Here is a 12,532-nt window from a genome sequence, read left to right on the forward strand (position 1 = left end):
TTAACCCAATACTCTCACCTATGCTTTACCATGTAGCTTGGTACCTTTTCTCAGCATGGCATGCCCATCTTGTTTCTCTCTGCGCCTATTGGTGACTCTTCTGACTCCACCTTCCTTCATCACCACCATCCTTAGTTTGGTTGTCCTGCCTATACTTCCTGACTGGCTATTGGCCAGTCAGCTTCTTATTAAACCAATTTGAGTGACAAATCATTAAAAGTGTACAAAAGGATTATTCCACAGAAACTATTGATGTTAAAAAGTTTTCCATTAGTGTGACAGCCTACTTTACTAAATTCCTTTTTTTTTTTTTCTGATTTTCGAGACAGGGTTTCTCTGTAGCTCTTTTTGGTTCCTGTGCTGGCCTAGAACTCCCAGAGATCTGCCTGCCTCTGCCTCCCGAGTGCTGGGATTAAAGGTGTGTGCCACCACCGCCCAGCTACTAAATTCCTTTTTAATATAATTTTTTGCTGTCATAGTGTATATTAAAGTTCAAAACAGGACATATAACCATTGATCTCACTCAAAACTTCTGGTTCGTGAAAAAAGTGAATTATTTTCTTCTAGGAATTATTTTAGAATAATTCTAAAGGATAACTTTCACTTAATGTGCTTAAAAATGCACAACAATTTGAAAAATACTAAAACTAACCATTACAAATATACCATCTTAAGGCTAGATGTTGGGGCACATGCCTTTAATCTTAGCAGACAGAACTGAATTTGAAGTTATCCTGGTCTACACAATACCCTCAAAAATAAAACTAGAGCAACAAAATATTAACCTTAACAAGTCTTTGCTATACAAACAACTATCTTAAGCAAGGAGCTAATGAAATGTAAATATTTCTTGCTCTTGAAATAGAAATTCCATCACTTTCTTCATAAATCTTAAAATCTTAGCAGATTGTCAACTGAAAACACTTGAGTGTATTTTGTACTTAACTAAGAAGCCACTTTACCATTATAACATTGAATAATGGTATTGTTCAGATACTCTATACCACCTTAAAATAGACAAAGGAGAACAAAGCTACTTAGTATAATCCTTCAACTGTTTGACTGAAAGCGACTTGTAATTTATGGTTCATAAAATAGGATAGTGATGATAAATTATACTGACTCAAATGAAGTGAGCATTTATTTCAAAAATAATCTAACAACATTAAATGAATACTAGGAGTTTAGAACGCATTGGCAAAGCATCCTGCTTTGGAGTTAAAATGTTTATGAAATAGCTACAATTTTAGGTCTTTAGTACATTTTTAGTACATTATTAGTAAACCATAAATATCTCAAAGTATAAATGTACTAAAAAGTACACATTTTAAAGCAGAAACTCCCCCCTTTCAAAGGGTGGCTAATATTTTACTACTTGTATATTTCAAACCATTATGCAAATTTCATTATATCTATTACAAACTGTATTAAAAATACACTTTAGTTTCACAGATAAAAGTAATGTAAATATGACCCAAAGTGAGCCAGTCCTTTCACTGTTTGTCCATAGTACACACAAGTTGCACTGGAGTCACGTTCTTTTCATCTCTAAAAAATGTTTTAGTCTGAAGGTTCTTGCCCATAAACATACAGCTGCTTGGATGGTGCACATTTGCAAGGCTACTTACTTTTTTCCACTTATATACAAAAACTAATAATCAGATAAAATGTGTTGATAGCAGCCAGATTTCATACATCATTTCCTTCATGAACCTTGAAAAACGACCACAGTCCTCTGCGTATGTTGAGAAGTTCCTCTTCATGCTGTGACCAAAGGGAAAAACAACTATTTGCATAAAGACACATCAGTGTTCATTCCACCCAGTCCCTTGGGGTGTACATGGAGGTACCTAGAGGATCCTCCCATCACTAGCAATATTCAAGATAATGGAGAAAAGACTTGCAATCTCTCAAAACTTCACCCTAAAAGTGTAAAGGAAGAGTTAAAAAAAAATCTAGCTGGGCAGTGGTGGTGCACACCTTTAATCTCAGTACTTGGGAGTCTGAGGCAGGTGGATTTCCTTGAGTTCAAGGCCAGCCTGCTCTACAGAGCAAGTTTCAGGACAGCCAGGCTACTATACAGAGAAACCCTGTTTGGAAAAAACAAAAACAAAAAACAAAAATAAAACCAACAAACAAGAAACCTCTAGAGAAGACTTTTTTCAATGAGGATCGACTTGGCAGCTTGTTTGCTCAAGTTGTATGAGCCTGGCTAAAGTGTCACAGTCCCTGTACTGCATGCCATTAAAATCTCAAGTACTTTAATACTTTATTGATAAAGGTCACTATTATTACGCACTTAAACTCTGAGAAAACCCTTAAATTTGTCCATGTAAAGCAATGACACGAGTCTCTGTGGGGTGTACTTCATCCTAGAATGTGGCTGCTAGACTACTTGACTTAGAAAGCGAAGTATGTTTAAGCAAGTCAATGAAGAGCCATTGCTTACTTATGCAGGTGACAATTCTTCCACTCAGCAGTCTGGGTGCTTGGTCTTGGTTAAAGCACAGAGTGGATATCACAGTACAAACAAGTCATTTCTTCACCTAGCTTTACATTTGCAAATCACTGTCTCTTTCCTCATCCATCCCTCATCTACTTTAACAAGGTTCCCATAATTAAAAAAAAAAAAAAAAAAAACTAAAAGTCACCAGCTTAAACCTGTCTTCTCCAAACACCCACAAAAAGATAAAAAGTAAACAAGTGTGGTGGTCCATGGCTATAACCTGAACATTCTAGAGGGAGGATCACAAGTTTAAGGCCAATCTGGACTCAAAAGCAAGAACCTGTTATAAAACAGAAGCACACAAAAGCCTGGTAATTACACGAGAGCATACACTCAACCCACTTACCATTTTCTTAAGTAGCTTATCTTGCAGAATTTTCATGTTTGCTTTCATCAAACGCATCTGTAAACAACATTATTTCTCTCATGAAATTTATCAGATTTTCACAACAAAAGACAAGTTAGACTATCCAACATCAAAGTTACATATTAAGTACATAAATTTATACCTCAGATATAAAAGTATTATCTTCATAAACAGAGTTAGAGGCAAGAAAACTATTATCTAGTGACGTTTTCAAAACACGAAGCCTAAAAAATAAAATGAGAATTAACTTTTTACATATCAGTTCACAGTCCACTGCTATAGTGCAGTGTATGTTGTGTTTCACCTACAATCTTACAGATTCTATTCATTAAGAAAAGTATACTAACCTCTCCTTCTCACTTCGGAGATATGTCTTCATCTTCTGAACTAATTTTTCCTCGACATCCTAAGTTTTAGGGTACAATAAATCTCTTGTATTTTAACATGATTAAAACCTGAATTATAATTAATGTATTTCTACTAGTCTAAATTTAAGCAAAAACTGGTTAGAGGCTAAGAATACTGTATTTAGAATACGGTATTTAGCTTATACTCTTTCATATTACAAGTATTAGAAATAAAATCTCTCAGATGTCTTCCACATTATCAAAAATCATTAATAAACTAGTTGGAAATTTCTGAGTTCAGATGCAGCTGATAGAAGATAGAGTTATGTTTTAAATAATAACCTGCAGCAGTCTTCCAAACTGGTGAATAAACAATTTTAAAGAGCTATATTTAGCCTTTAAACATTTTGAGAAATGTTTAATTTTAACACAAACCACAAGTTCCTTCTCCAAGTCTCGTAACGTCTCTGAGTCTTTTCCAACTTTCTCCATCTCATTTATGAGAATGACTTTGAATTTCTCAAAACTTTCATTCCTATTAAAAAGGAATAAAATGAGATTGTTGCAGCACCACAGGGCCCACAGCTCATAAGCACACAGCATGCATGGCTCACCAAACAGATGTATGGTACAGACCTGCGTCCTCGAGCTTGAGAGGTCACTGTCATTAGATGTTGTTGAGTCAATTTTAATGTCTTTGTAGTAAAGTCATCCATGATTCTATGTTGGGTCTGAAAGATACTTTTAACTTAAAATGTCTTTATAGAAATAACAAGCTAACCAAGACTATGTTATGAAAAAGTCTTCCCATAACACCTAAGAAAAACTTAGAGAATTAAAAATGTAATTATTTAAATCAACTTTTTTATAATGAACTCAGAGCAGTGTTTACTTGTGTTGGTCAGGTTTTGAATAGAGTTCAATTTTCTATTGTTTTTAGGAATACTATTTATATATTAGTACATGTTTACAGTGTTTATAAAAACTGGAACTAATGATAGTTTTCTTCAAGAGCACAGCTTAATAAAATTTACCATTTTTCCACAAAACACATTTTCACCTACTGCAGTCATATAACAGTCTGTAAAATTAGAGATTCTCTTGACTTTTGAAAATATGAAGATTTTAAGAAATTTCAGATCTTATCTTTGGATAAAAGGAAAGGCGATCAAGAGATGAGGTTCGTGTCATACTAACTATACTTACTGTTTAAAGAAGGGAATGAACTAATCAGTCCAAATAAAGACATAAGAGAATGTGCTTTTCTACCTATTAGTAATAGTAAACACTGTTTTTAGAATGTACTCTGTACACAGACATCCACTGAATTCTCAGAAACTAAGGACACAGTAGAGACAATGGTGGATGAAAGCTGGAATATAAGACACTATATTATGTGCTAGTCTCCACCAACAATAGCCTCTGTGAGAATAAAATGTCTAAAGACGGAAATGAGGAGATAACTACCTGTCAAGGGCTTACCATGCAAGCATAAAGACCCTAGTTCAGATCTCCAGCACCAACAAAAAAGCCAGGTGCAGGGACACATCCTGTAAAGCCAACTCTGGGGAGGTAGAAACAGGCTATCTGGGGCTTGCTGGTCAATCAGTACAATATAGCTCAATAAATAAACTGTATCTTCATTGAGAGATAATTTCTCACAAAAAGACTGTGGAGAACAACTGCAGACACCTAAGACAGACCTCTAACCTCCACAAGCACATGTGTGTACATGCACACCTCACACACATACAGAACAAAATGTAAAAATGCAAAGAAAAATTGAACAGATGAATTAGAAATACATATATGGTAGAAAGATGTTAGAAGGAATGAGAGGTGCCTTTTATCTGATAATCCAAATTATATGCAAAGTCAGATTCATAAATGGGTGTTTTGTTGACTAAGGATCAGACAAGCCATCCATCATCTACCAGAAACTTGGAGTGCATTATCATGGTATTGTGTATAACTTATGAGGTAACTCACATCAGTTTTCCTCTTATAGTCTGAGCTGATGTTATCATATAACATTTCAGCACCTGGAAACTCCTGTTGCCAGTCCTCAGGAATAGAAAAATCTGGTGTCGATAATGAAGCTGTAATTTCAGACATTAAAAATAAAAACAATGAGTTAATATTAAAATATGTATTACCACAAAATTTATCATTGTCCTCAGACAAGGAACAAAAAATTTCTGTGTTTAAATCCAGAGGATTTTTTATTATTAAAAAATGAAATTGTCAACAGAACCCTTTTATAGGGTTACTGAGGCACAAAAAAAACAAATATTTTTTTACTTTTAAATCTGATCCATTAATAAGAAGCATCAAAAGTATTTTAGTGACACACATCAAGTAGCTCAGATTTCAAGTAAAATGAAAATTTAAGACATGATATAATGGGGAAATCTGTTTGAAGATCATGCTACACCTTTAATATAAAGTCATTTTTGTGATAAAAGTCCATATCCATCTTGGACTCACACAAAGTTGTTTGTACAAAGAGTTGTGTTTAAAAGTCAAATTCTAGGAAGCTGTCCAGAAGTTTTGACAGGATTTTGATCTGCTTACTTTTGTAAATGTGATGATCTGAATCTTCCCTTTGACACAGTCTTTTGGAAAGTAATTGTTCTCTCTCTTCTGCCTCTTCCACTTCTGCTTCATTGGAATTACTTATATCATCTTCTAGGAACATTTGCCGTTTGCGACATCGTTGACTAGGACCTCAAGAAACCATTAAAAATAATAGTGCTATAATTCTGATTCAATACATCTACCACTTTATTGCTTTAAATTAAGTTTTTAAACAACTATGTTAAAGTATACTTTATACTTTTTATTTCTGACAACAATGATGTGACTTGAAATGTAGAACTCATTAGGTATAAATCCAAAGTAATTAGTAATGACTTTGAAGGCAAGGCTGTGACTAGAAAGACAGCTAAACAGTTGGGAGCACCTGCTGCCCTTGCAAGGACCCAGGCTCAGTTTCCAACATCTGTGTGCAGTTGCTCGAAACTGACTCACTCCAGCTCCAGAATACTTGACACCTGGCCTCCACAAACACTACACGCACATGGAGCATATATGTACATGCAGGCAACATAAAATTTTTAAAGAAAATCTTTAAAAAGACTATGCCTACAAACCTGATACATGAGTATTGTCACTGGGCATATCCCACCAAATTTTCTCTATTCTTTCACTAGAACATGATAATGGAGATGCAGCAAGGCTTTCCTAAAATAAATATTAGAAATTAGAATAGTATAAACACTTGTATTTATCTTTGACTATTCTTTATCATCTTTGTGAAACTCCCAAGCCAACAGATTTCAAATGCCGTCCAATTCTTTCTCATATAATTGTCTTTAAGTCATCTTTAAGACTGCTGCAAATGAATCTGGATATTAGATTAGCATCAATTTTATGCTAATATAGTTTTTAACCTAATAATTTGCAAATTTCTTATTTTCAATTTCACCATGTTATTGTCTTTGAGTTAGAAAATAGGGAGCTACAGAAAAATTCTTATAAAATGACTTTTTTAACCTTTAAACTTGTGTTTTACTATTTAAACAAACATATAATAAATATTTGATGAATATTATAGGCAAATGGATAACTATTTTCAGATGCATATGATAAAAGAAAATTATATTCTTACCAAAGAAGGCAGTCCTGGAACAGGTGAGCTACTCTTTCTCACACATAGTGTACTGGTCTCACTGGTTCTGGGCGATTTTCCCTGACTTTCAACTTTATTACCATTTAAGGATTCAGATGATGCAGTTTTTGGATAAGATGAAAAAGATTTTGTGATGTAGTCATAATCTTCAGTAAGATCCCTTTCTGTTATTTTCTCTATACCTAGATTCCCCCAAAACACAAACATACAGTATATTACTGTTACAAATAGAGTATTATTTCATTCTTGCTCTAGGAAAGGGCATGATAGAATAATTTATCAAATGTTCAAAGATTAGGTGTATTTTAAAAAGATACACTTTCAATAATTTAAGACCAACTATGTTTTAAATACTAAGACCTGGAACAATTCGCAGTTGAAAATTTAAGGACCTTCAAAAAAATTTAAACTACACACACAGACACACACACATTGTATAAGATGACTTAACTGTTACTTTAAATATTTTAACATTATACTAACTGTTAAAGTTGTACAAAATCAGTTGGTCTAAACTGCTCACTAAAATACCAGGACAGTAAGGCTGGGGAGACAACTCAATCAGAAAGTGCTTGCTGCATAACCACAAGAACCTGACTTCATCTCCTGAACCACATTAAAAAAACCAGGCATGGTGAAATATGCCTGTAATTCTAGAGCTTGGGAGTTGGATCTCTGGAGCTCAGTCAGTCAGCTAGCCAATTTATTCTATTTGATGAGCCCAGGTACCAAGTGGACCCACTTAACTAAAAGTTTTGGGGGAAGATGGCTCCTTAGAAACAACATTTCACATGCATATAAAGCACCAAAATAAAAAAGCAAGGACGTTTAAGTTTTAATGAAATCAATACTCAGTTTTTTAGCTCAAATCAAGATATGTGCATTTGTCTTAGCTTATCTAATGAGACAATGATTCTGAGCACTGTGAAAATAAAAAAGATTGTGTGCTTTAGGGAAACATACACATTAACATTTAACTTTTGGATTTAACTGAAATGATTCACATTTGGAACTGTTTTAAAATAGCCTGAGATTTTGTAATTGAAAGACATACGTAAGCCAACACTCTAAAGACTATGTATTTTCATTACCAATTATTTTTAAATAAAAGCAAACACTATTGTTTCTGAAGATAATCTACTGTGAGTTCACAGAATCACAGCATTTCTTACACTTTTATCAAAGAATTGTATAAAGGATCCCATACAGTTCCTGCTATTAAATACTTAAAGTATTAGAATTATGTTACATTTTTGCTTTTATAGCTTAAGAATATTAAATATTTCCACATTGAATCATTTGATGTTTAACATCCTAACATGAGAACGTTGGATTCTATTTATGTTCTCAAGTTGGCCAAAAAAACCCCCAATTATTAGCATTAGCTGATTTAATATGAACTTTTAAACTACCTATCTCAAATTTCACAAAACTAATCTTAGATTTTCATAGAGTTACAAAAGAAAATTGCTAACTATTCTTGCTAAGTAAAATGCAAGGAAAATGAAGTAATACTGACATCTTGTCACTTCTATAGAAGATGGGCTCCCAGACACAGATGCAGAAGATAGGCAAAAACTGTCTTCTCTCCCATCTCTTAGCTCAGATGAAATTTTCTGTTTTTCTTTTGCCGTTTCTGTAGTGACAACTTCCTGTGGTTCCTTTGGCAGTTTCTTGGTCTGGGCTCTGGAATTGACAGTCTCCTCCTAAATGCACCAGTAACCACAAAATATGGTCACATACATTTATACAACTGGGTATATGTTACACTACAGCACCGACTGACTTATTACTATGTAAGGCCATGACAAGAGCTTAGATGTTATTGGCAAATATATGTTCTAGGGCACTTTGAAAATATAATGACTGCACAGACTATGTATAGAATAATAGAATGCTGTGCAGGTTCAAAGCTGGTGACTGTATCCAGGATAGACAAAACAGAACTCCTAGATTTCATTGTGCATGAGACACTGAGAAGTCCATGAACCAAGATGGTGAAGAGGAGACATACATAAGACTGCGGAAAAGACCAAAAGGTACTTGAGAAACTCAGGTCACCACTCAAGTAACAACAGAGAATTTGTTTATAGCTCTGTGTAAGCAGAGGGTTCTCCTCTATCTTGTACCGTCTCACTGGACCAGTTTCTCTCTGCCTACTTGGTCCCTGCAGCTGCTTATGAAATAACCACTCTGAGGCTTACTATCAGTTACAATTATTTGGCCAATGGCTTAGGCTTTTTATTGGCTCTCTTATTTAAATTAACTCATTCCTACTGATCTGTATATCACTACATGGCCGTAGCATAACCTCTGTTCTAGCATCTTTCTCCTTAGGCTGCTCTTGGCATCTCTCCAGTGGCTACAAGGCATCTCCTTAACTCCTTGAAAATTAAGGATTTTTGTCATTGTTTTTTTATTTTTAAGCATAGATAAGATGAATGGCTTAGAAAGGCATATTTGATGGTGGGTATGTTAACATTAAAGCAAGAAATAAAAATGGTGAATGTTATTTGATCTAAAGGAACTATATATCTCCAAATTCTGGGAGTAGAAAAAGCCAGCATTCCTCAGAAAGCCATTTCCGCTCTACCAAAGAGCCAGTTTCTTCATCACTTGGGGCAGAGACACAAATGGCTATCCATGGTACCAATTAGCATACCAAATTACATGCTGGCCTCCAGTCTCCCTCAGTATTACAAGTATCTGTTATTTCAGCGTCCATGTTGGCATTCTGGATCCTCTCATCCCACCCCTTAACCCTAAACTTCTCCAGCTCAGAACCTCCCCTCCCCCATCCAGCTGTGTGTGTGTGTGTGTGTGTGTGTGTGTGTGCTTACTCAAGCTCTCTTGCTCTCTTCCTCCTCTTAGTCCCTCTTCTCCTCTTTTGATCTCCTTTGCCATCACACTTCTCTTTGTCTTCATCACCCCCTACACCCTCCTTCTCAAGGCCAAGTCCATTCTGCTGCCTATGTTCAACCTAAGGCTTTCTCTTCCTGCTCTGGACTCTTCCAGATGACTCTGGCTATACTTTCCCCTCACAGCTATAATAAAAACCTTCCACTTAACCAAACCTTGGAACAGTCATGTCAGTTTATACAATTATGTTACAAGGTCTTTAAAATGTTCCAGACAAGAGAGATCAGGAACACAAACAAAAGGAAATGGTTTAATGGGTTAAGATCAAACAAAGTGAGTCCCATGGTGGTGCACAAACCTTTAATCCCATAATCCAAGCACTCAAGAGGCAGAAGCTGCCTGATCTCTATGAGTTCAAAGTCAGCCTGGTCTAAATAGTGAGTTCTACTGAGCTTCAGGACAGCTAAGGCTGTTACACATAGAAATTGTATCCCCAAAACCAAAAACCAAAACCAAAGCAAACAAACTAATCAACATAGTGTAGTAGTTAGTCAAAGATCTATCTTTACCAATAAGCTCTTTGGGTTCAAATTCTGTCTCTATCACTTCCTAACATGAATTTCTCTAAGATGAGAATATTCACAGTAATGAACCACCTACATATTACGGTGTAGGAGTTCCTTCTGCTTGTGTGTTGCTTGCATTGGTTAATGAATAAAACTGCCATGGCCTAGCTGATAGGGCAGAACTTAGGTAGGCAGGGAAGACAGAACTGAATGCTGGGAGGAAGAAAGGCAGAGTCAGGAGAAAGATGCCATGGATCTGTGGGAGACAGATGCTGAGAATTTTCCCCGGTAAGCCACTGCCATGTGGTGATACACAGATTAATAGAAATGGGTTAAATTAAGATTTAAGAATTAGCCAATAAGAAACTGGTGCTAATGGGCCAAGCAGTGATTTAATTAATACAGTTTCTGTGTAGTTATTTCAGGGCTAAGCTAGCTGGGTGGCCAGTACGAACAAGCGGGCCCTCTTCCTATTACAATATTCGATTTTAAGATAAATCTGTAAGACTAGCAATGGGCATGCTGTAAGTAGTACTATATGCATACATAAAAAATTTAGTAGTTTAAGAAAATTAAATTTAGAGATTATCAATTTTAATTATATTGATTTACCTTTGTCAGCAGTTTATCTTTAAGTATATATGAAAATTCTTTTTCACTCTCTGATTCTGAAGTTGAGAGATCTTTATAATTTTTTTTTGTTTTTGTTGCCCTTCGTGGAAGTCTGGTTCTCTGATCTACAACTATTTCATCATCCTTTTTGGTAATGTTTTTATTGCGTGCCTTTAGGAGAATATTTCATGATTATTATAATATCAGTAATAGAGGTATCAGAAATATAAGCTATTTGTGATAAAAATGCAACATTGGCAGCTACATACAAAATATATGTAGGAATGAAATGATTCTTGATTGAAAAAACTACCATTCTTGTCATCTATCACTGTTTTATTTCTCTAAGAGAAATACTTTCCAAAGTTACATACACACACACACACACACACACACACACGTGTACATGAGGGAGTATAATCAGTAAAGTACTTGCTGCATAAACACAGAGACCTGAATTCAAATATTCAGAACAAATATAAACAAGCCAAGCACAAGGGTCAGTTCTTATAATCCCAGTACTGGGGAGGCAGACAGGTGAATCCCTGTGGTCACTAGCCAGCTAGGACATATAGACAGGCAGATTTCATGAGCTCATTGATCAGACATTTCAATCAAAATGGTGAACTCTAGGCTTAGTAAGATGTGAAGTAGTGATCAAAGAGAGCATCCCAATATTGTTAACCTTTAGCCTCCACATATACTGGCACAAGTAGTATATATCCACACACAGGTGCATGCATGCAGAACACATGCATGTACACACAGACATACATGCATACTCCAAGACACTATTAAAAATAGAATGCATGATAAAATAATGCAAAGGCAAGGTCAAGAACCAGCTATGGAAACAGGTAAAAAAAAAATGAAGGCATGTGTTATTGCTATGATGGTCTCTAAATGGTATTTTATCTCTTGATTACCATTATGGATCTTGGCTGCCCTCTTTCCAAGGATGACCCTGCAAAATTCAGGAAAATAAGATTAAAATTTAATAGATAAAATAGTCATAACATTTCTGCAAGAATAAATTTAAAATCATAAAATAAGAAGCCCCTCACCCTGATGTGGAATTCCCTCTGTATTCTGTAAATAACATTGGTTAATAAAGAAACTGCCTTGGGACTGCACAGGAAATAGAGGTAGATGGGGAAAACTAAACTGAATGCTGGGAGAAAGAAGGAGGAGTTAGAAAGAAGCCATGTAGCTGCTGGAGTGAGATGCCAGAACTTTACCCAGTAAACCACTGCCACGTGGCGATGCACAGATTACTAGAAATGAGTTAAATTAAGATTTAAGTGTTATCCAATAAAAAGCTAGAGCTAATGGGCCAATTTGTATTTTAAATAATATAGTTTCTATGTAATTATTTTAGGGCTGAGCAGCTGGGAACCAACAAGCAGCCTCCAATAACAAATTGGCACGCCAACATGGCGGATGAACTATATCCACGTAAAACCTGAGAAAGCTTGAAAGGGAATCCTAGACACAAAAGAACAGAGTTAAGCATGGTTTGGTATTGGCATTTTCTTGGATGGGTTCTATTTGCTAGAAGCAAGCAGAGGCATGGCTCCTTTAAGA

At 35.4% G+C, this 12,532-nt stretch overlaps 1 protein-coding gene across 1 annotated transcript in view; it reads right to left on the reverse strand.

Moving 5' to 3' along the window:
* Positions 1 to 1,434: 1,434 nt before the first annotated feature.
* Sycp2 (synaptonemal complex protein 2) overlaps positions 1,435 to 12,532 on the reverse strand; it is a 47,953-nt gene continuing 36,855 nt past the window's right edge. The window contains exons 30-42 of the mRNA XM_050152929.1: positions 11,875 to 11,912; positions 10,949 to 11,119; positions 8,431 to 8,617; positions 6,891 to 7,093; positions 6,373 to 6,463; positions 5,795 to 5,947; positions 5,210 to 5,319; positions 3,857 to 3,951; positions 3,656 to 3,755; positions 3,221 to 3,279; positions 3,016 to 3,097; positions 2,853 to 2,909; positions 1,435 to 1,764 (exon numbers count right to left, since the gene is read on the reverse strand). Coding sequence (XP_050008886.1) covers positions 1,690 to 1,764; positions 2,853 to 2,909; positions 3,016 to 3,097; positions 3,221 to 3,279; positions 3,656 to 3,755; positions 3,857 to 3,951; positions 5,210 to 5,319; positions 5,795 to 5,947; positions 6,373 to 6,463; positions 6,891 to 7,093; positions 8,431 to 8,617; positions 10,949 to 11,119; positions 11,875 to 11,912 — 1,421 coding nt within the window. The 3' untranslated portion in view covers positions 1,435 to 1,689. The remainder of the gene's footprint in view (positions 1,765 to 2,852; positions 2,910 to 3,015; positions 3,098 to 3,220; positions 3,280 to 3,655; positions 3,756 to 3,856; positions 3,952 to 5,209; positions 5,320 to 5,794; positions 5,948 to 6,372; positions 6,464 to 6,890; positions 7,094 to 8,430; positions 8,618 to 10,948; positions 11,120 to 11,874; positions 11,913 to 12,532) is intronic.

Source organism: Alexandromys fortis, unplaced genomic scaffold (genome assembly GCF_014885135.2).
Source record: "Alexandromys fortis isolate MF-2015 unplaced genomic scaffold, M_Fortis_MF-2015_v1.1 scaffold_81, whole genome shotgun sequence".
NCBI lineage: Eukaryota > Metazoa > Chordata > Mammalia > Rodentia > Cricetidae > Alexandromys > Alexandromys fortis.